This window comes from Pseudorca crassidens, chromosome 9 (assembly GCF_039906515.1).
Source record: "Pseudorca crassidens isolate mPseCra1 chromosome 9, mPseCra1.hap1, whole genome shotgun sequence".
NCBI classification, from domain to species: Eukaryota; Metazoa; Chordata; class Mammalia; order Artiodactyla; family Delphinidae; genus Pseudorca; species Pseudorca crassidens.
The window spans coordinates 107532862-107556651 of NC_090304.1; the positions used below are offsets into that span (position 1 = coordinate 107532862).

The 23790-nt window shown below is 53.5% G+C and overlaps 1 protein-coding gene across 3 annotated transcripts in view; it reads right to left on the reverse strand.

The window, feature by feature from the left end:
* OPCML (opioid binding protein/cell adhesion molecule like) overlaps nt 1-23790 on the reverse strand; it is a 1078766-nt gene that overhangs the window by 15039 nt on the left and 1039937 nt on the right. For 2 of the 3 annotated variants that reach the window (XM_067751614.1, XM_067751616.1), the window contains exons 5-7: nt 7049-7186; nt 6558-6678; nt 5932-6083 (exon numbers count right to left, since the gene is read on the reverse strand). In XM_067751614.1, the coding sequence (XP_067607715.1) occupies nt 5932-6083; nt 6558-6678; nt 7049-7186 (411 nt within the window). Of the gene's footprint in view, nt 1-3800; nt 3918-5931; nt 6084-6557; nt 6679-7048; nt 7187-23790 lie in introns of those variants that run through there. The other variant, XM_067751615.1, reaches the window with a different exon arrangement.

Here is a 23790-nt window from a genome sequence, read left to right on the forward strand (position 1 = left end):
CGTGTGAGAAATCTGTTTGTCTCTCGGCAGCATCCCCCTGCGTTCTGGTTTTGTTTGCCTTCTCTGTCCCTCTCCCCTGCCGGTTCCAGTAATACAGAAATACAGCCGTTTACAGGGCTCATTACTGCCCCACACTCTCTGCAGTGCTGGATGTAATCAGGTTCAGAACGTTCCCTCCTTGCACCCTAAGGACAGGGGGATGGGGCCTCTTGCTGAAGACCCAGTGGAAGCAGAATGGGCTGGCAAGTCGAGAGAACGTGAGCGGCTTCCGCAAGAGGCAGCTGAGCCCGCCCGCCCCTGCTGCGTGCGGACCTGGCCGGGCTCCAGGATGCCAGGGCCCAGGTGGCCTCCGAGTGCCTCACCCACTCGAGAAAGCTTACGGATACTTCGAGCAAGTCGCTTGCAATAGGCACAGCACCTGCTGCCACTCCCAAGGTTACGGACGCCAGGTTCTGGAGATCTGCCTCTTAGCCTAGTTTCCCTTTGTTTTTCAAATTCAGAACAGAGACTTAGAATGCTGGCAAGAGCCTGGAGTCTGTTTTGTTCTGTTCTTATATTTTACAGGCAACCACGGAACAGAGAGCAGCATGGTTTGTGCCAGTCAGGACTGGAACTCAGTTTTCCCCATCCCCGCGCTGGTCTGTTCTCTACCTTCCGGTGCCTCTGCAGTCCCAGCAGTGGCCCGGGGCTGAGAAAAGTGCACAGCGTGAAAGGCCACTTTGAGTTGGCACGCAGCTGGGTGACCTGCTCTGTCTGTGTGGCTTCTGGAGGGGCAGCAAGTGGTGACGGGTGAGGAAGAAACACCCCACATCAAGGTCAGCCACTGACTCAGCTTTGAGCGTCCCCCACCCCCATGTGTCTCTAAGCACTTCCCGGCTCAGCCCGCTGTCTCCATAGCCTGTGTCTTCTGCTTCCTTTCGACATTGCTTTCATCTCATTTCCCTTTGTTCTGTGTGTGGAGGTAGGAAACATAGGAAAGACATGTTTGTGCGAGAGGCCTGTCATGAGTGTATGTTGGGATGGGTTCACGGCGCAGAGTCCAAAGGGTCTCCAAAAACCAAGCTTCCAGTCTTTCTTTGACGGCAAACCCAGATGCGTGCCTGGGATGCAGGGTGTGTGTCTGTGTGGCTTTGGGGAGATTAAGCAGACCGGTTATAAATGTTCGAATGGTCCTTTAATAGAATGCATTCAGGTTAGGTGGAGAGGGGAGACAGAAGTGGAAAATGGGTTCCAACAAGCTAATTGTTCACACGGGCTTTGTGTTGCTGGCTGCGTGGGGACATGAGGCTGCGCCTTTCCTAGGAGCTCAATTGTGTCCTCCAAGCGCATATGCTGGAGCCCTAACCCCCCATGTGTATTTGGAGATGCAGCCTATAAGGAAGTGATTAAGGTCAAATGAGGTTATAATGGTAGGGCCTGATTGGCTAGGATTAGTGTCCTAATAAGAAGACACACCAGGAAGCCCTTCTCCACCCCCCAGCGCTCTCCCTCTCACTCTCCCACTCCCTCTCCCTCCTGTCCCTCTCCATCCTCTCCCACTCCCCCCTCTCCCTCTCCCTCCTGTTCCTCTCCCTACTCTCCCTCTCATTCTCCCACTCCCTCCCCCACTCACTCTCATTCTTCCACTCCCTCCTCTCTCTCCCTCACACCCTCCCTCTTCTACCTCTCCCTCCTCTGCCTCCCCCTCACCCTCCTGTTCTTCTCCCTCCTGTCCCTCTCCGTCCTCTCTCTCCCACTCCATCTTCCCCCTCCTCTCATTCTCCCTCTCCTCCCTCTTCCGCCTCTCCCTCCTCTCCTGTCCCTCTCACTCCCTCTCCCTCTCCATCCTCCCCCTCTCCCACTCCCTCTTCTTCCTCTCTCTCCCACTCCATCCTCCCCCTCTCATTCTCCCACTCCCTCCTGTTCCTTTCCCTGTCCCTCTTCTCCCACTCCCTCCTGTCCCACTCCTTCCTCTCTCTCCCTCTCACCCTCCCTCTTCCTCCCTCCTGTCCCTCTCCCTACTCTCTCCCTCCTCCCTCCTCTCATTCTCCCTCTTTCTTCTCTCCCTCACCCTCCTGTCCCTCTCCCTCCTCTCATTCTCCTTCTCCTCCCTCTTCTGCCTCTCCCTCCCTCTCCTTCTTCCTCCCCTGCTCCCTCCTGTGTCCCTCTCCCTCTCATTCTCCCACTCCTCTCCCGCTCCCTCTCCTTGTCCTTCCTCTCCATCCCTCTCCCACTCCCTCCCCCTCTCATTCTCCCACTCCCTCTTCTTCCTCTCCCTGTCTCTCCTCTCCCACTCCCTCTCATTCTTCCACTCTCTCTCCCTCCTCTTCCTTCTCTCCCTCTCCATCCTCCCTCCTCTCATTCTCCTTCTCCCTCCCTCCTCCCCTGCTCCCTCTCTCTCCCACTCCTCTCCCGCTCCCTCTCCTTGTCCTTCCTCTCCATCCCTCTCCCACTCCCTCCTGTGTCCCTCTCATTCTTCAACTCCCTCTCCTTCTCCCTCCCGTCCCACTCCTTTCCTTCTCTCCCTCCTGTCCCTCTCCTTGTCCGTCCTCTCCCACTCCGTCTCCCTCCTCTCACCTCTCCTCTCCCACTCCCTCCTCTCACTCTCCCTCTCTCCTCTCACTCTCCCTCTCCTCACTCTTCCACCTCTCCCTCACCCTCCTGTCCCTCTCCATCCTCTCTCTCTCCCACTCCCTCCTGTGTCCCTCTCACTCCCTCCTGTCCCACTCTGTTTCCTTCCTCTCCCTCCCTCTTCTCTCTCTCCCACTCCCTCCCCCTCTCATTCTCCCACTCCCTCTCATTCTTCCACTCTCTCTCCCTCCTCTTCCTTCTCTCCCTCTCCATCCTCCCTCCTCTCATTCTCCTTCTCCCTCCCTCCTCCCCTGCTCCCTCTCTCTCCCACTCCTCTCCCGCTCCCTCTCCCACTCCTTTCCTTCTCTCCCTCCTGTCCCTCTCCCTGTCCGTCCTCTCCCACTCCGTCTCCTTCCTCTCCCTCCTCTCACCTCTCCTCTCCCACTCCCTCCTCTCACTCTCCCTCTCTCCTCTCATTCTTCCTCTCCTCACTCTTCCACCTCTCCCTCACCCTCCTGTCCCTCTCCATCCTCTCTCTCTCCCTCCTGTGTCCCTCTCCCTCCTCTTCCTCCTCTCCTGTCCCTCTCACTCCCTCCTGTCCCACTCTGTTTCCTTCCTCTCCCTCCCTCTTCTCTCTCTCCCACTCCCTCCTCTCCTGTCCCTCTCTCCCTCTTCCTCCTGTCCCTCTCCTCCCTCACCCTTCTGTCCCTCTCCATCCTCTCTCTCCCACTCCCTCCTCTTCCTTTCCCTGTCCCTCTTCTCCCACTCCTTCCTCTCTCTCCCTCTCCCACTCCATCCTCCCCCTTCCACCTCTCCCTCACCCTTCTGTCCCTCCTCTCCCGCTCCCTCTCTCTCTCCCACTCCCTCCTCTCATTCTCCTTCTCCTCCCTCTCCATCCCTCCTCTCCCTCCTGTCCCACTCCCTCTACCTCTCCTCCCCCTCCTGTCCCTCTCCATCCTCTCTCTCCCTCCCTCTCCTCCCCCTTCCTCCCTCCTCTCCCACTCCCTCACCCTCCTGTCCCTCTCCAACTCCCTCTTCTTCCTCTCCCTCTCATTCTTCCACTCTCTCTCCCTCTCCCACTCCCTCCTCCCTCTTCCTTCTCTCCCTCTTCTGCCTCTCCCTCACCCTCCTGTCCCTCTCCCTCTCCCACTCCTCACTCTCCCTACTCTCTCCCTCACCCTCCTGTCCCTCTCCATCCTCCCTCTCCCACTCCCTCCCCCTCTCCCTCTTCTTCCTCTCCCTCTCCTCACATGCTCAGGGGAAAGGCCATGTGAGAACGATGGTCGTCTACAAGCCAGGACGAGAGCCCTCATCAAAATCAGCTGACAGATCTTCCTGGCTTGATCTCTGTCCTCTGGCCTCCAGAACTGTGAGAAAACAAGTTTTGGTTGTTTAAGCCCCCAGCCTATGCTATTTAGTTACGGCAGCCCTAGCCGGCGAATGTATCAGTCATCTCCATACACTGTTGTTCTCGGCTGTGACACACTTCTCTCCTGAGTCAATGGTACAGAGGGACAAGCGCCTGGATCACCTAGTTGTCAGTCCTGGAACCCTACTGTCTGTCAGCCACATCCCGCCACGGGCAACCCCACCGACTCAGGAGTGACGGCAGGGTCAGTGGCAGAGCAGCAACCCAGCCACACCTCTTCTAAGTTTTATCAAGACCTAGGGATGGACATTCACAGACACCGAGGTGTGGGCAGAGCCAGTGGCCCGTGATTGTCTCGGATCCAGAGCTGTGGAAAGGGCAGCTGCAGAGCTGAGGCCCCATCTGGCACGTGAGGGAGTGTGTGTGTGTGCCCATGGTTCACACCCTCATCCTCTGGGCAAACTCGCCAGCACCTCTTCACTAGCTATGCGTACTTCAGTGTCACTTAGCCTCCTGGGTCCTCCTCTTACCCATCTTTAAAATGGGGCTAGTAACCTGTCTTGCACGGAACTAGCATGATGCCTGGAAACCAATAAATACGTGGTAAACGGTAGATGAGATTATGATCCTTATGAATAATGACCCAAGCACTTCCATTTGAAAATGAAGCTTTCAGAATTAAGTCATGAGCCCTTTCTGCCTTGGGCTGGAGAAATTATACATTCATGCTAGTGTGATTTCCCCATGGAGAAAATCATCTGGTAATCCACTTGGTGTCTAGGCTGGGTTCCCCTCGCTGCTGCTGAGGCCACCAAGTAGAAGTTTATTGTTTGTTTGGGTGGGGGGGGGGAAGCCCTTCTCCGGAAACATATAACGATATTTCATATGCACGTGTGTGAAAGCCATCATATTCTACGTGCTTGCTACCTAACCTGTGCAGACCAACCCCCTGAAGTCTAGCCACTGAGGAGAAATGCACCAAGGAGGTGGAGCTGGCGAGCCTGTCTCTGGAGGAGGGTGGGAATCAAAAGCACAGGCATTCAGGCAGGCAGAGGAGGGAAGGAACGTGCTGTACCCACCTGCCGCTGCTGAGGAGGGGCTTAGTTCTAAGACACACACAGCAAAATGCACACACAATGCAGAGAGAAAACAAAAGACATAGATCACACATTTCAGATGGCTGGTGGACAAAGTTTAGTTCATGTCAATGCTGAAAGCTTGTTCTGGGTCTGAGGTCCACGTGAAAAATGAATACCCTTCCGTCCTATTCACCAGACGCTTCCCTCTAACCAAATCTCAGCACATAAACATGCACGTACACACACGGACGATCGCCACAAGCTGGGCCTGGCCCGTGGGGTGAAATGTGGCACGAGGAGATGGACACAGCAGCCCGAGAGCTGAGGGAGGGAGGGTGAGGTCCCCCGAAGGGCCACTCTGGAGGCCCCTCCCGCCGTGTGGGAGGGAGAGACCTGCAGAGAAGGGATGGCTGTCTCAGCTGTGGACAGAGCAGTCGTCCCGATGACTCAAGCCCCCTGCTCCGTTCATTTCAATGAATGAGAACGTGACATGCAGTCAACATGAGAATCATGATGGCAGCAGGTAACTTGGTTTAAGATTTTTAATATGATCCCTGGAGTCATCGACTCTTACTGTAGAGGGTATCTTAAAACTATATCTAATTTGCCCTCCGACCAGTAGACAGTACTACAATCGACCTGCTCCACGGTTCCGTCGTGTTTACGGTAACCACTGTGCAACCTGGTTCAGAGTTAGGTTTATTCCTTTGCTGAGGTGCACAGCTCACCTTGCACGAGACCAGGAGCTATCAGTTACCTTGCAAGCACCACGTACCGTGTGCCAGGAGAATGAGGTAGAGGTGCGTTTGCATCTAAGGTGGGGGGTTGAGCCCTATGGATGGACACAGGCCAAGCAGGGTGCGCCCTCCTCCCTCCCGAGTCCCTGCAACCCCCGGCCCCGCCAAGCCCCACGTCCAGGCCTCCTGCACTCACCATACAGTGTGATGCTGGCGTTGGTATTCCCAAGCTTGTTCGTGGCCACACAAGTATAGTTCCCATAATCCTTCTCTGAGACGTTGAAGAAGGTCAGTGTGGATATGTGGCCTCTGTTCTCAATCCTCAGGCCGTCCAGGCCGGTGGCCAGCCTGCAAAAAAAAGAGGAGGAGCGACGGGTTTGGTTGCACACACACAGTGAGGCAGCAGACAGGAGGGCCCCGGGAAGTCCAGACGGCGCAGAGGGATCCACGCACACACTCTCCTCCTCACAGCCCTTCCCTCGGACTAAGCCGGCCCGTCTACCCTCCAGCTGTAAGCACCGCGGCCGCCATCAGGGGCCGAAAGGGAAGGGTGCCCACGCTCCAGGGCTGCATTCCCTTAGTCCTTGAAGACCACCGTGTCTACAGCTAATCTGATTCTGAAACGAGGTCCATCAGTTTTGTCCACTTCCCAGCCCCCTCCGTGTTTTGTTTCTGGTTCTAAAAGCAGACTCTGTTATAACGGAGGCTGTAATCAGTTTGCTTTTGCCGAATCTTCCCCCTGGACTTCATCACCCTCCTTGCACGTGGGGAACGATCCATCAGCTCTGCTTCGGACATGCCCTGTTTCCGCTTTCAAGGTACCTGGTATCTTCCTTGAACCACTGGAACTCAGCCGTGGGCACTGCAGAGGCTTCACAGCTCAGGATGCCCTTCTGGCCCACAGAGACACCCGTGTTCCTGGCTTTGGAGATGTAGGGAGGGTCTGCAGGGAGATGCAGAGCGAGTCCGTGAGACAGGTGAGACGCGCATCCGTCACGGGCCGTGCACGTCCCCCTTCCCAGCTAAACGACCATGTATTTTAGGAAGAGGACTTCTTGCTTGAAGATACTGCGTTTACCCCAGCATCTCTTCAAACCTTCACACTAACCCAGAGTTCATGAGTCTCCCCATTAGCTAAAAGTCCTGACAGTCCATGGCCCTGGCGGTGGTGACGAGCACAGCAATCTGATACTGTATTTTCCTGCTGGAAACAACTTGGGTCTATCAGAAGATGACACTGCCATTGCCTCTCTGCCCCCTCAGTCCCCATGCCCTCCTTTCCCCTGGGACTCTCTGACAGTGGGGCTACTCACAGTTGACAGTGACTTTTACTTTCCGCACATCAGGGGCAGCAACATCGTTCAAGGCGCTGCATTCGTACTCCCCGGACTGGTCACGTTTGATGTCAGAGATTTCCAGGTATTCGTCCTCACTCACAAAGCCCTGGCCGTCTGGGAGGAAAGAAACAGAGACAATCAAGAAACTGTGAAACCAGGGGCGTAACTGTACTCACAGAGCTTGGAAGAGAAGGACTACAAAAAGCCATAGAATGGGGGTTTGAATATCAAGTCAAAGATTCTGGACATTATGTTGGCCCCAAAGTAATTTTTTTTTTTTTTTTCTTTTGGTGGTACGCGGGCCTCTCACTGTTGTGGCCTCTCCCGTTGCGGAGCACAGGCTCCGGACGCGCAGGCTCAGCAGCCATGGCTCAGGGGCCCAGCCGCTCCGCGGCATGTGGGATCCTCCCGGACCGGGGCACGAACCCACGTCCCCTGCATCGGCAGGCAGACTCTCAACCACTGCGCCACCAGGGAAGCCTGGCCCCAAAGCATTTGAAGAAATTCTCTGCTTGAGTCTTGGATCAATGGATTTTTGTCCAAGTCACTAACTTTTCACACCATTTGATAAGAAGGGCATGTTATTATTTTTCTTACATGATAATTAAGAGTACATATGAAATACTGTGGCACATTAGTAAGCTCTGATATTCTTAAACAGAACTGTCATGATCAAAAATGTGGGAATAACTTTAGGGTATGTGAGTATAGACATCTTCATTTTTCACAATGTAGAGATGCCTTTGTACACAGAGTACAAACTACTAACTACTCGTAGAATGAATAAGTGACCATTTAACAGTTTGATACAGACAGACACAAAGCAGCCGGTTGGTTTCAAACTGTCCTGGAGAAGATAAAGTGGAGAATGAATGAATGAGGAAGCCCTTCTTGCCTGCTACGTAGTAGGTGCTCAATAAACATTTGCCAACATAAAATAACCCTGAGATCCCCAGAACCTGGGGTGAGGGAGCTCAGTGGGTGTAATACCCGGCTTTGTAGGACATTCTGGAGGCGTCATTCTCAGGCTTTTGGGAAGCCTGCAATTCATGATCCTGAATACTCTGGGGCTGCAAAACTGACATTTCTTGCAGTCACTGTTACGTGCTCTTTCACAGTCTGACCCCTGTGCTTGCAAAGAGGACAGACCTTCTGGCTTAAAACACAAATGTCCTGAGGCTGTCAAAGCGCCAGGCTCCTGTGAAAACCCAGCCAACCCAAAGGCCGAGAAGGTACAGCCATTTGCATTTCTTTTAAGCCTGATACCTGATTCCTTTTTATGCTCCCGGCATGAGAGCAAAATTAGTTTTCAGGATGATAAAAACACATGGTAACTTTTCTCACTCCCCGTAGAAGCATAGCTGATCCAATGGTTGCTCGACAAACGAAGTCTGGGCCCATGATGGGTTTGGCGCAGGAAGTGGGGTGTCATGGGGGTGGGCTGATGGGCAGACATGAGGCCGCTGCTGTGGCATCCTGACTCTGCTCCACGTGGAAGCACTGGGGTATCCCCACCACCCTGCCCCTTTCCCAGGACACTGGCTTTTCAGCTCCCGGGGCCTCCCTTGCCCCCATCACCCAGCCCCACCAAGGTCACCAAGGTCACCCAGGCTCTACCTTCAGTGTCTGGATGTTGGTGATCAAGGCCAACCCCAGAAGGTGTGGGGCTCCAGGCAAATAGGTAAACAAACCGAGTCACTCGGAGTCAGCTAGGAGCCCAATCTCACGCTATTCTTTGAAGGAAATCGTGCGTCCGTCGGCCAGCCAGGCAGTCCACTTACCAGGGCACCCTCCTGGAACTTAGGCCGGTTGACAGGCCCCAGGACAAGCCCACAGGTGAGAATTTCAGGATCTTGGGAATCTGGTTGAACCCATGTGAGGACTGGCTGGAAGTCAAGGCGAAGGGGGGAAGTGGGGTTTGGGACAAGTGCACACTTCCCAGTCTGAGATCTGAGTGTCACTCCTGAATGGCACTGCTGGCCTATGCTGGTCCCAGGCACCGGATGGGAACTTTGAAAATTCTGAGGAAGATGCTCCAGAGTGGGTGCCTCCTGGGGCCCTGCCTGCTGGGGTCTCAGGGTGGTGGTGCTGGTTACGAGGCTCGACCCCAGCAGACATTAATCACCCAGGCTGGTTCATGTCTAATTCCTCAAAGCTTCCTCTCAAAGGAAGGATGTCAACATCCTCTCACCCTTTTCTCCTTATTTCTCTTAGACTTAAAGAATCTCAGAGTTGAAGGGGATTCTGAAATCACTTATTTCAGGACGTCTAATAAAGACAAAAATGGCCTCGCTCATTGAAATGATGCTGGTTGACCAATCTAAGTGGTTTTAAGGATTAAACAACAATAAAATCAGACCAAAACGACTTTCCAGATTCAGTGTGCCTTCCTTGTGGTAAATAAATACAGCAGGATGGAAAGGATGGCTCTCTCCTACTAAGACTCCATCATTCTTTCAAAATGTACCGCAGTGCATTTGCCACAGGTACTTAACCCCCTGCACTTAGCCAAACAAATGAGCTGTACCTACAGTGGGGCCGGCAGGGCACTAGCTGTACCTAGTGGGGCCGGCAGGGCACTAGCTATACCTAGTGGGGCCGGCAGGGCACTAGCTATATACCTAGTGGGGCCGGCAGGGCACTAGCTGTACCTACAGTGGGGCCGGCAGGGCACTAGCTGTACCTACAGTGGGGCCAGCAGGGCACCCCAGACCCCAGGAAGCACCTGCTCTGCAGCATCTTCCTCAAAACTTTCAAAGTTCCTGTCTTTGAATTGGGGGAGTTGGGGGGAATTGCTGGACAAAAGGCCACCCTCTGCAATGCGGGAATTTATCTTCACTATCTGTACTGCTGTTTTTATGGACTGTTATGTGACAGCAAAAAAAGGGAGGGAGGAGGGAACAGTGTTTCACATAAAATGGGGATTGTTACAATAATACTACCTCATTAAGTGAGAAAATGAATTTTGTCAAGTTAGTTCTATAAAGTAACTGGTTCTCGGGTTTTAATTTGCATATAAATTCCTCCAAGTTTTTATATCTGTATCTATAGATAGATTCTGATGTGGTAGGTCTAGGGTGGCCCTAGGGTTTTGCATTTCTACCAAGTGTCCCAGGATTTCCGTGCTGCTGGCCTGGGGCCCACGCTCTCCACCAAGCGCTGTTCTCAGCCCGTTCTTACTCACATGTGCATCTGGGTCTGTGAAGGGGTCAGCGACGTTTCCTGCCTGCCCTTTGCGTTGAGATCCTCGTGGAGCCGGCATCTCAAGAGACACCCTCTCTCTGGAGTTGAGAGCTTTGCCGGGCACACTGACGCTGAGGATGTGGACCCCTGAAGCTACTTTTCCACTGAGTCTTTGTGATCTTACTGCAAAACACGCGCCCACTCGAACCCAGCTTTCTTTGCTAAGAAAGGGAAGATGTTGACACCTGTCCTCACCTCAAGTCCATGGAAGGAGACGGAGATGCTATTTTGTTAATTGCTTTGAATACTGGGTGAGATTTGTAAAGCACAAACAATCTAGGTTGCTGAAGGCCTGGAGACCTAGGGAACTGCAAGGTGGAATGCTTTCCCTGCCCTCTCCAGTGCTGGTGGCGATGTAAGATCCTCATTCCATGCTGCGGAGAAAAGGGCAGGAGGGAACAAATGTTTGAACCCTGTTTGCTAGGAAGGCAGACTGCTGACTGGGCGGGGGAGGCAGGGGGGGACCACAAGAGGGGGGACAGGAAAGGAGGGAGGAGGACGACGAAGGATGCACTGGTGCAAGGAAGGAAAGAAAGGCAGACGGTGTGATCTGGATGCCATGGGAAAGGTTCTGAAGACACATTCAAAAGGGACTTGAAAGAAAAGAAAGCTTCAAGTCTGCCCCGCAGTGTTGCTTAATGGCAAGAGGTCCTGTAATAAGCCAGTAACCCAGAGGCATGTCACCCTGCCCTGTGCATTCGGACAGCCCAATATAACATGACTGGAAGCCAAAGCAAGTGGGCTCTGCATCACTGGCTGAAATATATTAAAAAATGCGGGTTCGTTCTTTCCACGGAGGAGCGCTTTGAAGAAGATAAGTTCAATCCACTGTATTAGGAAGATTAAGATCTGCAAGGATACAAATGGGGCCATTTATCAGGGATGGGGGAGGTCCCTGGACTCGGACCCCACAGACGCAGGTCTCGTGCTTGGGGAAGGGCTGAGCCGGCCCCATAGTTCCGTGGGCACAGGGCGGCCTCTTCTGCAGGGACACATACTCCGACCTAACAGTCACGGAGTGCAAGGAATGAGCAGAGTGTCCACGAGCAGGGTCTGGGCCATCTCAGAAACGGGGGAGCAGGCCACCCCTGGGAAGAAGGGTCCCTGGCCCGGCCGGCTGTCCCCGATGAGACCGGCGGCTATCTTACTCATCCCTGACAGTGAGAGAGGTGATGGGCTAGATGCCGTGGGTGGAGAGGATGTAGAAGGCAAAGTCGTTGACTTTGGGTGGTCCACGATCTCATGAGCCCAGACCTGCAGTGCTTTATGTTTTTTCTCCCCAGGCTCAATTTTTCCATTCTTAATTGCTTTCAGACCCCTTAAGTAAGGCATGGTGGGTCAGAAAGATTTATTAGAGACGGAAAAAAACTAAGCATTCAGGGATGAAGAGCTCGAAGAGGAAGTCCACAGTAAAACCCGGACGCTTCCTGACCCACTTCTTCTTTCTCCCTTTTCATCCTCATCCTTCTGAGCCAGCTGTTTCTCAGCCTTCACTCTGGGCCCAATTTTCCCTTCTTTTTTCCTCAGCCAATTCCTCAGAATTATAGAGCTGGAAGTACCAGGGGGGTCAGAGAAGTTAGCCTCCCACTTTCCTGGATGACTGTCCCTGACAGAGTATCTGCCCCTCCGCGGGGATGTCCCCAGGGATGATTCCGGGGGTGGCCTGTTCCTTTGCCTGACTGTTCACATCATTCAAGAAATCCTCCCCAGTTGGAGGCAAACCCTGCCCGGCTTCTCCCTTTGAAATGATCAGAAGTTGCTAGGGAGGTGCCCCATCCCCTCTGCCCTTCCTCATCAGCCACGGAAAAGCTGCCGCTCTGTCTGGGGAAGATGCTTTGAGGTTAAATGCCAGCACCTGTCACAGCTTTTGCCATGAGACCTGTCAGGAGGTGACTCACAATGGCACATGCCTGGGGGCGGGCGCCCTAGAGGAAACGAGCCGGGTGGGGGGACCATGGATGGACAGAGGCATCAGTTCAGGGAGGCGAGAGCATCGGGGAGGAACGGCCACGGAAGGAGAACACAGATGAGCAAGAAAGCGGGGGTAGAGGAGACGCGGCCAGAAGGAAGGCAGTGGGCGGGGGGGGGGGGGGGGAATGGAGGCCCCGGGGGGCAATGGACTCACACGGCAGGGCTTCTGGAAAAGCCAGAAATCCGCTTCCCTGCTGCCCAGCAAGAGGGGCTATTACAGACGATTCCTACTGATGCCGACCTTGGAAACTTGGAATCAAACACCTCAACGACCACGTGCATGCCACTGCCCTGCTAGACCACACCTGGGCTTTCTGGTCGACCCTGGGAAATAAACAGCCTCTCACCCACTCAGCAAGCAGGGCAGCCCTCCGAGTGATCCAGGAGCTGAAACTACTCCTGTGAAGAGTGCACGAGGCTCAGGAAAAAGGGGCGTTCACTGGAAGGCTGTGTATCTGCCGGAAACCCTGCCCCCGGGGTCCGGAGCCAGATGAGGCCAAGGGAGGGGAGTGTCTGAAGCCGCCCTCTCCCTCTGCTGCTGTCCCTGAAGGTGTGAGGGACAAGACAGACGTTGTCAGGAGTGCACATGGGGGTGGGCGCCCAAGTCCTGTCCCTCGTCCCTCTCTCTCCAGGATGCTGGCCCATGGAACATAATTGCAGAAAATGAGCTGCAGGCAAATCAAAACCTCAGCTTCGGGCTTCCCTGGTGGCGCAGTGGTTGAGAGTCCGCCTGCCGATGCAGGGGACGCGGGTTCGTGCCCCGGTCCAGGAAGATCCCACATGCTGCAGAGCGGCTGGGCCCGTGAGCCATGGCCGCTGAGCCTGCGCGTCCGGAGCCTGTGCTCCGCAACGGGAGAGGTCACAACAGTGAGAGGCCTGCGTACCGCAAAAAAAACAAAAACAAAAACAAAAAACCTCAGCTTCATGGCTGTCAAGGTGGCCTGCAATCTGGGCTTGGCATCCTAGGCTGACCCAGATCTTGCCCTTCTCCCTGTGAACCCAAGACAGCTGGACTGGTGCAGTGCAAGGCCTCAGCCTGAGTAGGTACTGCCCACAGGCCCCAAACTGGACCTGAGTGCCAGGGCTGCCTTGAAATGGAGAGTCCGGGGTTAGGAGGCCCCCTAGAAGCAAGCGGAGTGTCTGGGGAAGGTGATGGGATCAGCAGTGCAGCCCTCACTCGTAGGCCATGGTCTTGTCCCTGCTTAACTGTCGGAGCAGATAACCTCATCCATTACCCGGGTCCCCCGTCTCCCACAGTGAGGGGGCCAGGACTGATGGCATGGGAGAGGAGGTGAGAGCTGCCTCCCCCTGCTTCCTAGGCGTCCCCTGGCGTCCTTCTCCATCACACACCTGACACAGGAGCCTCCTTCTTTCAAAGGACAGAAACCTTAGAACATGCTCGAGGTGGGAACTGGGGTGAGGTTCAACACTCGGGATAGCTGGGCTCACAGGACCTCAGCCGCGAACCTCAGCACTCGCTGCCCGTGTGGTGTCGTCCGCTCTCAGCTGCAGGCACACCGAGAGGGAATGACACCCCTCACTTCTCTGACCTCTTTGTTTCTGCATCTGCTCAGGCTGAACACGCAGCATCTGTCCAGTCAGTACGTGATGGCTCGGGGGTTGGATCCCAGAACGCCCCCAGCTTTCCCTCTCTCCTCGCTCAGTCTCCTGTCTCTGCTGGTCTCCTCTGCACACTCTCCGTCCTCCCCAGCCCCAGCCTCTCCCTACAACACCGCGGGCAATAAGCAACTCTGGGCTCCCCGCCATTAATGCAGGGAGTGTGGACATGGCTCTAGCCATCCTTGGCTGCCGCCAACTCCCAGACACATCCCTTCCCCACACCGGACTTCACGAAAAGTGTGATGATGAACCCACTGTCTCATTTTCCCTTAATTAATATGAGCAACTGAACTGTGCTAACGCCATTCTGGTTTGGAGACGGAGCCGCTGGGTCAATGTCTCGTTTGCTGGCAGTGACAGAAGCTCTTTGTGTTGGGGTCTGACGACTTTTCTCTGCCTGTGGCCTCAGGGACCTTCCCCGAGGGAGGCTGACAGTCTGCTGGCTAATGACGGGATCGGCGGGTCCCTGTCCCAGTTAACCGGGCGTCTAGCGGGGGAAGGAGTCCCTTAGTACTGCTCCCGGAGCTGGGGCTCAGACGGGGGCCTGGCAGGGGTGAGTTTCCCAGATGGTTCCCATGTTCTGACGGGACAGCGGGGGATAACACGAGGAGGGAAGGACTCCAGTGACTGGGGCTGTCCAGAAGCACAGACTCTGACACTGGGCTCTCCTTACCAGGAGGACCAAAGCCAAGATGCAGAGGATACGATGGCGGGGCGGGCAGGAGAAGGGGGTGTGGAGAGCCTCTCTGCAGGGAGGTCTGGGAAGGAGGGGGCCTGGAGGTATCCAGGGCCACAAGGGCCCATCAGGATGACCAGGGAGCACGTGAAAGACAGGCTGTTGGGCTCGTGCTCACAGAGCGACTGCACTCCTGTGGGCGGGGCCCTGCATCAGCCCCCGGCAACCTTCTAACCACTGGACCGCCAGGGAGGTCCCTTGGCTTGGTCTTCCTTATGTTCTCTCTCTCAGATGGGTTCATGAGGTGTAGGAAAAATCAGCACAAATCAGAGATTTTTGGAACCTAGATGATACTGTTGACCCAGAGGGAAGGGACCCGAGTGAGTGCCAGAGAAACAGCCAGGGTACCAGCGGGGATGCGGCCCGTGCTCTTTAAATGAAAGTTCAGAATGTGTGCCGGAGAGAGGAGAGAGGAGGTGGACACAGACAGACAGACAGACAGATAGATACAGAGAGAGAGAGGATGCAGAAGGCAGAGAGCTGGGATTTCATGCACAGGCAGACAAATGGCTGAGGACAGAAGCTTGAATCCATTTGGAGAACAGGTTGGCTGACTTGGACTGAAAACGTGGCTAACATTTATATTCTAAAAAGTATCTAAATATAAACAGACATAAATAGTTCAGACCAAAATGTAGAGGTTGAAATAAATCCATCACTTTCAAAAGCAGAGCTCACACAGCTATGTTACTGACAAAATGCTAAGGGCATCTGAAAAATTTCTGTTACATGTTTTCCACTTTTATTACTATTATTTGCACTCTGAACCAACAGGGTTATTTCCGTGTTAACAACTACATAGTGAAATGAGTTATGTGCTTTATTCTAAATAAACTACTGCTTTAAAGAAGAAAAAAGCTGATAAGGAGATGCGTGAGATAGTGCTTCTTCCATGTATGTATGTCTTCAGACAGTTTGACCTGACCTTGCCGGCATCAGCCTACGCGGGCACCACTAGTATCCCAGACCCCGTTTCCCAAAGAAAACCGTATTTTGGAGAAATGGCAATGCCCCGGGGCCGATACAGCCAGTGGGTATCCAACACCAGTTCCCTGAGGACACTTTAGCCACCTGACTTTTTGAGCCCATGGCAAACCCTCCAGGGTCAGAATCTGTGGGGGGACAGGTGGAGTCCAAAATCTTCAAAATTATTTCTATTTTTTCTTTTCCATTACAGTTTATGAGAGGATAGCGAATACAGCTCCCTGTGCTATATAGCAGGACCTTGTTGTTTATGCATCCTGTATATAACAGTTTTCATCTGCTAACCCCAAACTCCCAACCATTCCTTCCCCACCCCCTCCCTCTTGGAAATTATTTCTAATAATAGAGCAACGTAAGAGCGAATGCTTTACCTCTCGCTTGCTTTGGGGGGAGTTAAAACTTTCCTTCCACACCACCTGCAACGGCTCAGTTCCCTGGGGATTGATGTATTTGCACAGTAATGCCAAATACGCCTTTGTTATTTTTATAGGTGGGCGACTGTATTGTTAGATTTGCCTGAACAGTCCCAGTTGACACCTGTCTTCCCAGTGTAATTACCGACAGTCACCTTCTGCTCTCGGTAGTGTGCTGGTCTGGATGATAAGCCCTGCAGCCCAGTACGCCCCGCTCACAGAAAGGCCCCCATCAGGCCCCAGGGCTGTGCCCACACTCACGCCTGTACATCCAGCAAAGAGGCGGTGATTGGGTCCCAAACAAGGTCCCTTGGCTGTAGGACCCTCCTGGACGAAGGTCAAGAGTGGTCCTTGGGCTCTGCTCTCCTGGAGCTCCAGGCGCACCAGCTGTGTCTTCTCTGGGAGAACAGGGTGAGAGGCCGAGTGAGGGGTCAGCACTGCAGCCCCCGGCGCGGAAACCCAGCAGGGGCTCAAGGGCCCGAAGTCCCGGTGGGTCAGAGACAGGACGTGCACCTTCTGAAATGCTGTGGACGGCCCAGGGCACCGAAAGCAGCCCTATTATTTGCACTCTGAACCAACGGGTTTATTTCAGTGTGGTCATTTCCAGGCTTTTTGGAGGAAGAGCACAGCCGTATTTCCGCAGATGAGGTCCTGATGCAGCCTGACTTTTCCTCCTTGTTCCCTTTCTTCTCTTTTCTTCTCTCCTTTGTCCTCTCCCCATGTTAGCCCCCGAGGGCACGGCTGCATGGCAGTGATGCTAATTATCACTGTTCATTATTAATATTTGTGAAATCCTTATATTCGCTTCCAGGCAAAATGCCCACGAAGCCAAGCAGCCCTCGGCGTGCAGGCCACGCCCGAGTCAGCGCCCACGTCGCAGAGCAGGGCCTGGTTCCTCAGCATCAGGGGAGACAGTGCCGCTCAGCTATGGCGGGAGCTGGAAGGGGAGGGCTAGGAGCCCTGCGCTCAGAGGGCAACGCCTCTGCCCGGGCGAGGCAGGAGCGCTTCCTGTGATGCGGGGGCCCTTTGGAAACTTTCTTGTCAAGGACTCTCCGTATCTGCACCTCGAGCTATTTCTAGGCAAGTCTGTCTCCCACCTGCCATCCAGGCTGGACTCTTTATCAAGCTGACCTCTCACCAAAGGCATCGGTCTCCTTGGCCTCCCTTTTTAGCCTCATCACCATAGAGGTCACATTACACGTGACCTCCTATGACTCTGGGCCAATCATAGGAATAAAGGCTGAAAACCACTGAATCAGACATCAGAAGACCTGGGGTCTACCCTCTGTGTTGCCACTAATGGGCTGTGATTTTGAGGAACTGTTTTTACCATTCCAAGTCCCAGGTGTTAGGGTTTTTTTGTTTTTTTTTCTATCAAATAGCACCAGATGACCTCTAAGGCCATTTGTAAATCTCATAACTTATCAATATGGGCTATGACAAGGAACCCTAAATAATTCTTTAGTTCCTGAAACTGATGACCATGGTGTTGATGGATAGAGCTCCAACCCCAGGAGCTCAGGGCCACTGGCCCCTAAGGAAACATTAGAAGGTCCCTGCGGCCGGGCACGCGTGCTGGGGAACCGACCTAGCCGCCCGCGCTCCGTCTGGGGTCTTGACGACGCAGACCCAAGGACAGAGACGCCGTGTGACTTCAAGGTGGCCCTCATCTGTCACCATGGTGCGGCTGCTCCGTGATGGGGAGGAGAGAGGTTCTGACAGTTATGAAGGGCTGTGTGTGTCTGGGGGTAATGTCTCGAATTAATGGAGAAAATTAATAATTTCCTTTCCCTGCCAAGACTCCTATTCACGCCAATTTTGACAAGTATCTATTCTTTTTCCCTCCTCTAGATGGGCAGATTGGAATAATGTCTTACAGGTATAACTAATAATCCCCTTAGATGATTTGTGGCCCATTTGCAAAAGTGCACTCCAAATGCAGGACAGCGACGCGCTCTCTGCTTTCTGTCCTCCCCGCCTTCACAACAAATATCCCTCCTTTGCTACGTGGCGCACCTCCTGATACTTCCCAACCAGGGAACAGATGCTGGGCAACAGGCGCGGGGAGGACCCCGTGCTCGGGACCACAGCCCACCCCTCCCCTGCGCCTGCAGAGCCAGAACCAGCGACGGCTACGCCAGACAGACACAGCCACGGGATCTGAGGGGCCCCACGATGGTTAGTGTACGTGGCACCTTGACATGGCTCCGGGCCGCCCGGATAACTGGTAACTATTGCTGGGTGTGTCTGCAAGGGTGTTTCTGGGGAGATTAGCATTTGAATCTGAAGACTGAGTGAGGCAGACGCCCTCACTAATGTGGCCACCTCATCCAGGCCTTGGAGGACCTGAAAGGAACAGAAGGGCGGAGGAGGGCACATTCTCTGTCCCTCTTCTCCTGCCCTCGGACAGCTGTACTCCTGGTCCCCAGGCCTGCAGCCTCAGGCTCTGGGACTCACACCAGCAGTGTCTCCCACCTTCCCCAGCTGAGGGCCCCCGGATAGGGAGCTACACCATCCGCTGCCCTGGTTCCCAGACCTCTGAATCCCAGACCGGCCTCCGTCACCGGCTTCCCTGCTCCCCGAGCTTACAGACTCGAGACATGGGTCGTCTCGGCTTCTAACTATCCAAGGCAGATCCTACAATCAATCTGGTCTTACCCGTCTCTATGTTTAATCGGTTCTGTTTCTCTGCAGAACCTGATGAATACAGGCCTAGGGGAAGCCAGAGGCTGAGGTTCTGGTCTTGGCTCTGCTACTAATTAGCCCCGAGCTCAGGGAACCCACTTCACTTCACGCAGCCTCCATTCCCTTATCTGCAAAGGAAACTGGCATCGTAGGTCCTAGGTACTGTGCCATTCCTGACTTTATTTGTGGCAGTCTTTCTAAGTAGGGTTGCTGTGCTCTTAACGCCAGTCTCTGGACAGCCTGACGATTCTGGGTCATGCCTTCTGGGTGAAGGCATGGATCCTCTTTCTACCCATGAAAGCTGGGGCTGCCTCTGGATCTCGAAGGCTTGGGACCTGAAGGCTCAGGCACGGGCTCCCAAGCCCCGGCAGGCCCCTCCCCAGGCCCCGGCTGTGCCCTCTCCCTGCCTGCCTTTGTTGGATTTCCTCACACTTTGTGGTCACATATGTGGTCACGTATGTTAAACTGTTTCAAGTTTAACACCTCTTACCTGGGAAGGAAGGAGAGTCCTGAGAATTCCTAGATGTTTTTCCTACTGGCTCAGATTCCTGTGTTAGTTTTGTTTTTGTGACCTTAGGGGGCATGGAGCCTCTGCCTTTTTGACAAACAATGTCAGTTCAGGAGATAAAACCAGGGAGGCCTGTGGACTTCCCTGATGGTCCAGGGGCTAAGACTCTACATTCCCAGTGTAGGGGGCCCGGGTTTGATCCCTGGTCAGGGAACTAGATCCCACATGCCGCAACTAAGAGTTCACATGCCGCAACTAAAAAAATCCCACGGGCCGCAGCTAAGACCCAACGCAGCCAAACAAATAAATACTGAAAGAAAAAGAAGTAGGGAGGATTGTAAGGGTGACTGGGATCCAGGGGCAGGACTGGACCGAAGGATCCTGGACAGAAATGGAGAGGTTGGGAGGTGGTCTTTTGTGTCCCTCCACAGTGGGCAGGGCCTGGAGCCTGTAGGTGACAAGTAGGTGACAAGTAGCTGGACAGGTGGTGCATGTAGGTTTCCAGGACCACCCTGAGAGGGAGATTCTGAGAACGGGTCAGGATGGAGTGTCAGCTACCCTGTAATGTGACCCTGACTTACCCTACTTATATGAAGCATTAGAGGTTCTTTCAGTTACAGAACATGGTACCCTGATGGTAAGTCCTGGAATCGATGTAAGTAACAGTTTGGTATGTACTTGGTTCACATATTATACACACATGAACACACAGATACACGTATGATATGCGTGCATAACAGCAGAGAAACAATCAATTGGGAAAGTAAAATACGGAGCCCTTCCAATTCTGACACCAGGTCCTGACACCGAGCAACTCAGCACCAGCTGGGTGTCCTGCAGTTCAGCCCGCTTCTGACGCTCTCTGCCTGGAGCCCCTGCAGGACTGTCCCCCGACCCCCAACTTCAGATGCCAAATGCAGGTCCGGGTTGTGATCTGTGCTTCTGACCGACTGGCTCTAGATCGGAGGGTCTCACGACCCCCTCCTTGGGTTTGATTAATTTGCTAGAGCGGCTCAGAGAACTCAGGGAAACATTTTACCGACTTGATCACCGGTTTATTATAAAAGGATATAATTTAGAAGCAGCCAGCTGGGAGACACACGAGAACAAGGTGCAGAGAAAGGAGCCTCCGTGCCCTCTGAGTCACCGCTGTCCCTGAATCTCCACCTGTTCACCAACCTGGAAGCTCCCCGAGCCTCCTTCTCTTGTTTGTTTGCTTTTTACGGAGGCCCCGTCATGTAGGCATGGTTGAAACATTGGCGGTTGGTGACTGAACTCAATCTCCAGCCCCCGGCCCCTCCCAGCCAGTCATGGGGGCTGGGGGCGAAGACTGAACGTTCCAACCCTCTAATCACAGGACTGGCTCCCCGGGCAAGCAGCCTCCACCTTTAGTGTCATCCAGAAATCACCTCATACACATCACAAGAGACACCTTTCCTCCCATCAAAGGAAATTCCAAGGGCCTGAGAAGCTCCGTGCTAGGAACTGGACAAAGGCCAAATAAATATTTGTTGTTATAAATCACAGTACCACAGCCATCCTTTTCAAACTTTCATCACTACTTAGGAAATAGCACTCTGCTGGGTCCAAAAGCAATCTCTAACTCTCTGTGTAAGTTACTTACTTAACCACCTTGGGCTTCCTGTTTTATCACCGGTAAAAATTAGGGATTAGATTAGATTATTTCTAAAAAAGTGTTAGCTCTAGGGGCTTCCCTGGTGGTGCAGTGGTTGAGAGTCCACCTGCCGATGCAGGGGACACGGGTTCGTGCCCCGGTCCGGGAAGATCCCACATGCCGCGGAGCGGCTGGGCCCGTGAGCCATGGCCGCTGAGCCTGCGCGTCCAGAGCCTATGCTACGCAACAGGAGAGGCCAAAACGGTGAGAGGCCCGCGTACCACAAAAAAAAATAAAAAAGAAGAAACATTAATTTTTCAACCAGCTATTGATTATCAAATATTAGAGCTAACACTTTTTTTTTTTTTTTTGCGGTACGCGGGCCTCTCACTGCTGCGGTCTCTCCCGTTGCGGAGCACAGGCTCCGGACGCGCAGGCTCAGCGGCCATGGCTCACAGGCCCAGCCGCTCCGCAGCATGTGGGATCCTCCCGGACCGGGGCACGAACCCGTGTCCCCTGCATCGGCAGGCGGACTCTCAACCACTGCACCACCAGGGAAGCCCTGTTTCTTCTTTTTGAATTTTATTTTATTTATTTTTTTTATACAGCAGGTTCTTATTAGTTATCTCTTTTATACATATTAATACGTAGATGTCAATCCCAATCTCCCAATTCATTCCAGCACCAATAATGTTTCTTTCAACCACTGATTCAAACCCTGTGTGCGCATGTGTGCAAAGAAAAATATAGCAAAATAAGAAATACACCTCAGTCTCATGAGGAAAGACAAAGATATAAACAAGCCCAAAGAGCCTTGAGCTTAGCAAATCAGAAGCCAATTCATCTTGAGAAGAAAACAAGTGATATTTCCATTATTAAATCACAATTACAAAACCAATCAGCTGCAGAAGAGGAGAAACCATTTCCATCAATTATTACTGAACTGAACATAATTTTTCCATCACCTGCAGATTGTAAATTGGGCTACACTCATCCAGGAACTCTTCTATCATAGGAGTTATTAATCAGGTAATAACTTTGTCGAATTAGCAAGGACACTGATGAGATGGTGGGGAAGTAGGACACAGGGAGCCGGGAAGAGGCATCCAGGTTAACTCCTGAGACCAGGCGCAGAGCCCTGGAGAAGACCCACGGTCAGCACCTGTCCTCGCAGTGCCCCTGCCCTGCTGAAGAAAGCACTTGGCTCTGGGGTTTTCACTCCAGAGACTCAGCATGGGAACAGGCGACAGTAAGTCAACACTGCATCCTTTACCAGCTGGCCAGTGGCTGCCGTCGGAGGGCTGTGACGACTCCTAGCTATGCGGGTGCCCCAGCTTTGGGGCACACCTCTGTCTACTGGCTCTGCTGGGCCCTCCACTTACATCCCTACGTGAATGGGGGCTTTCAGTCTTGGTGGAAAGTACTGACCGACTGTCTCATCAGAACCGCAAGCAGATCTGCGGAGTATAACGAGGCACAGACTGTCCTGTGTGCTCCTCCGATGTGCTGGGGTGACAGCATGGGTCTCAGTAGAAAGTTCTGTCGATCTGGTGCCTGAGCAGGTTCTCGGGCCCTCTGTTTTCTATCTTCCTCTACCATCCACTTGTTAAAATCCAGCCCCATGGGATTTCTATGCCATACAGAGCAGGCTTCCATCCGCCTAAATGGCCATGGGTTCGGTCCCTGCTTTGTAACATGGCAGGCTGTTCTGCTGAGAAATCGGGGTGTGCTTTATTCTCCAAGCTGTAGGAAACCAGAAGGAGTGAGGGTGTCTTCTCCGCCTCATCCCCCGAAGCCAGGCTCTGTGAGTCCTGGATTCTGAGCTCACCTCAGGATTGTTAATGACTTTTGTGTCCTGGGGTCTAGAGCAGTTGCTAGGCACCCAGAAGATGATTACCATGCAGGCTTTTGTTTAAAAGAAACAGGAAAACAAACTGTCAGGCTGCGGAGGGGGAAGTGGGCCAAGCTGGGGGTGGGGTGTGTGGAGGCATCTGCCACCAGCCAGTTGCGGAGGGTGGCTACCTGCGCATATCCCACCCCAAAGCCAGTAAGTGACAGCAGCACCTCAGACAGGTGACAACGAAGCTGGATCCAGAAGCGGAGATGCACTCGCCCCCCTTCCCGCCCTCTGTTCCTTCATGCAGGGGATTGAATTGTTCCCACCACTGAGGACTGAGATCCAGAGACTGTTTTCTCAGCCTTCGGGATCCTCTAGAGAGAAGAGACAGCCCCCCAAACACGACTTCCACTGAATTCCTCACCAGCCGGGCTGGTGAAGGCTCGACAAATGAACTGTACGTGTAACGACGGTTCTTGTAACTGAGTCTCATGGAACAGAGATCACATGGGTTATTCACACGCTGTCTCCCCTCCTCTTTCCCCTGAGTAACTGATTTATCCTTTGGGGCTCAACTTAGATTTTCCACATTTAGGGAAGCCTGTTATACTAGATGTTTCCTCTTCAACCTTCCAGATGCACTGCCCCTTCTTTGTCCTGCTTTCTTGGGCTGTCTGACATACATGAACGGGTCTACTTGGGGTGGCCAAGGGGAAGCCCAGCGAGTGGTCAGAGGGTGGAAAGGAGCTCAGGTGTGTGTTCCCAGCAGGTCACCTCTCACGCCTGGGTCACCTGGGTAAAGTGCACCGGTAACTGTGTCCCTCACCTGCTGCCTGTTTCAGCCTTGGGTAGAGCGCTACCCGTGGGCCTCCCCACACCCTCTCCACACCTCGTAATAAGCCCCTTATTAACCTGCCTACAATTGTTCTAAGTGAACAGTTTGAACCATCTGTGTCCTGCCAGGGGGGCCCTGTCCTGGGCTCCAGTAGAGCCTGTTTTCATCCTTACATTTATCACTTTAGTGGAGTGTTTCCCAACCTGGTGACTTTACCCCAAGGGGGACACTTAGCAACCTCTGAGGACACTTCTGTTGCCACAACTAGGGT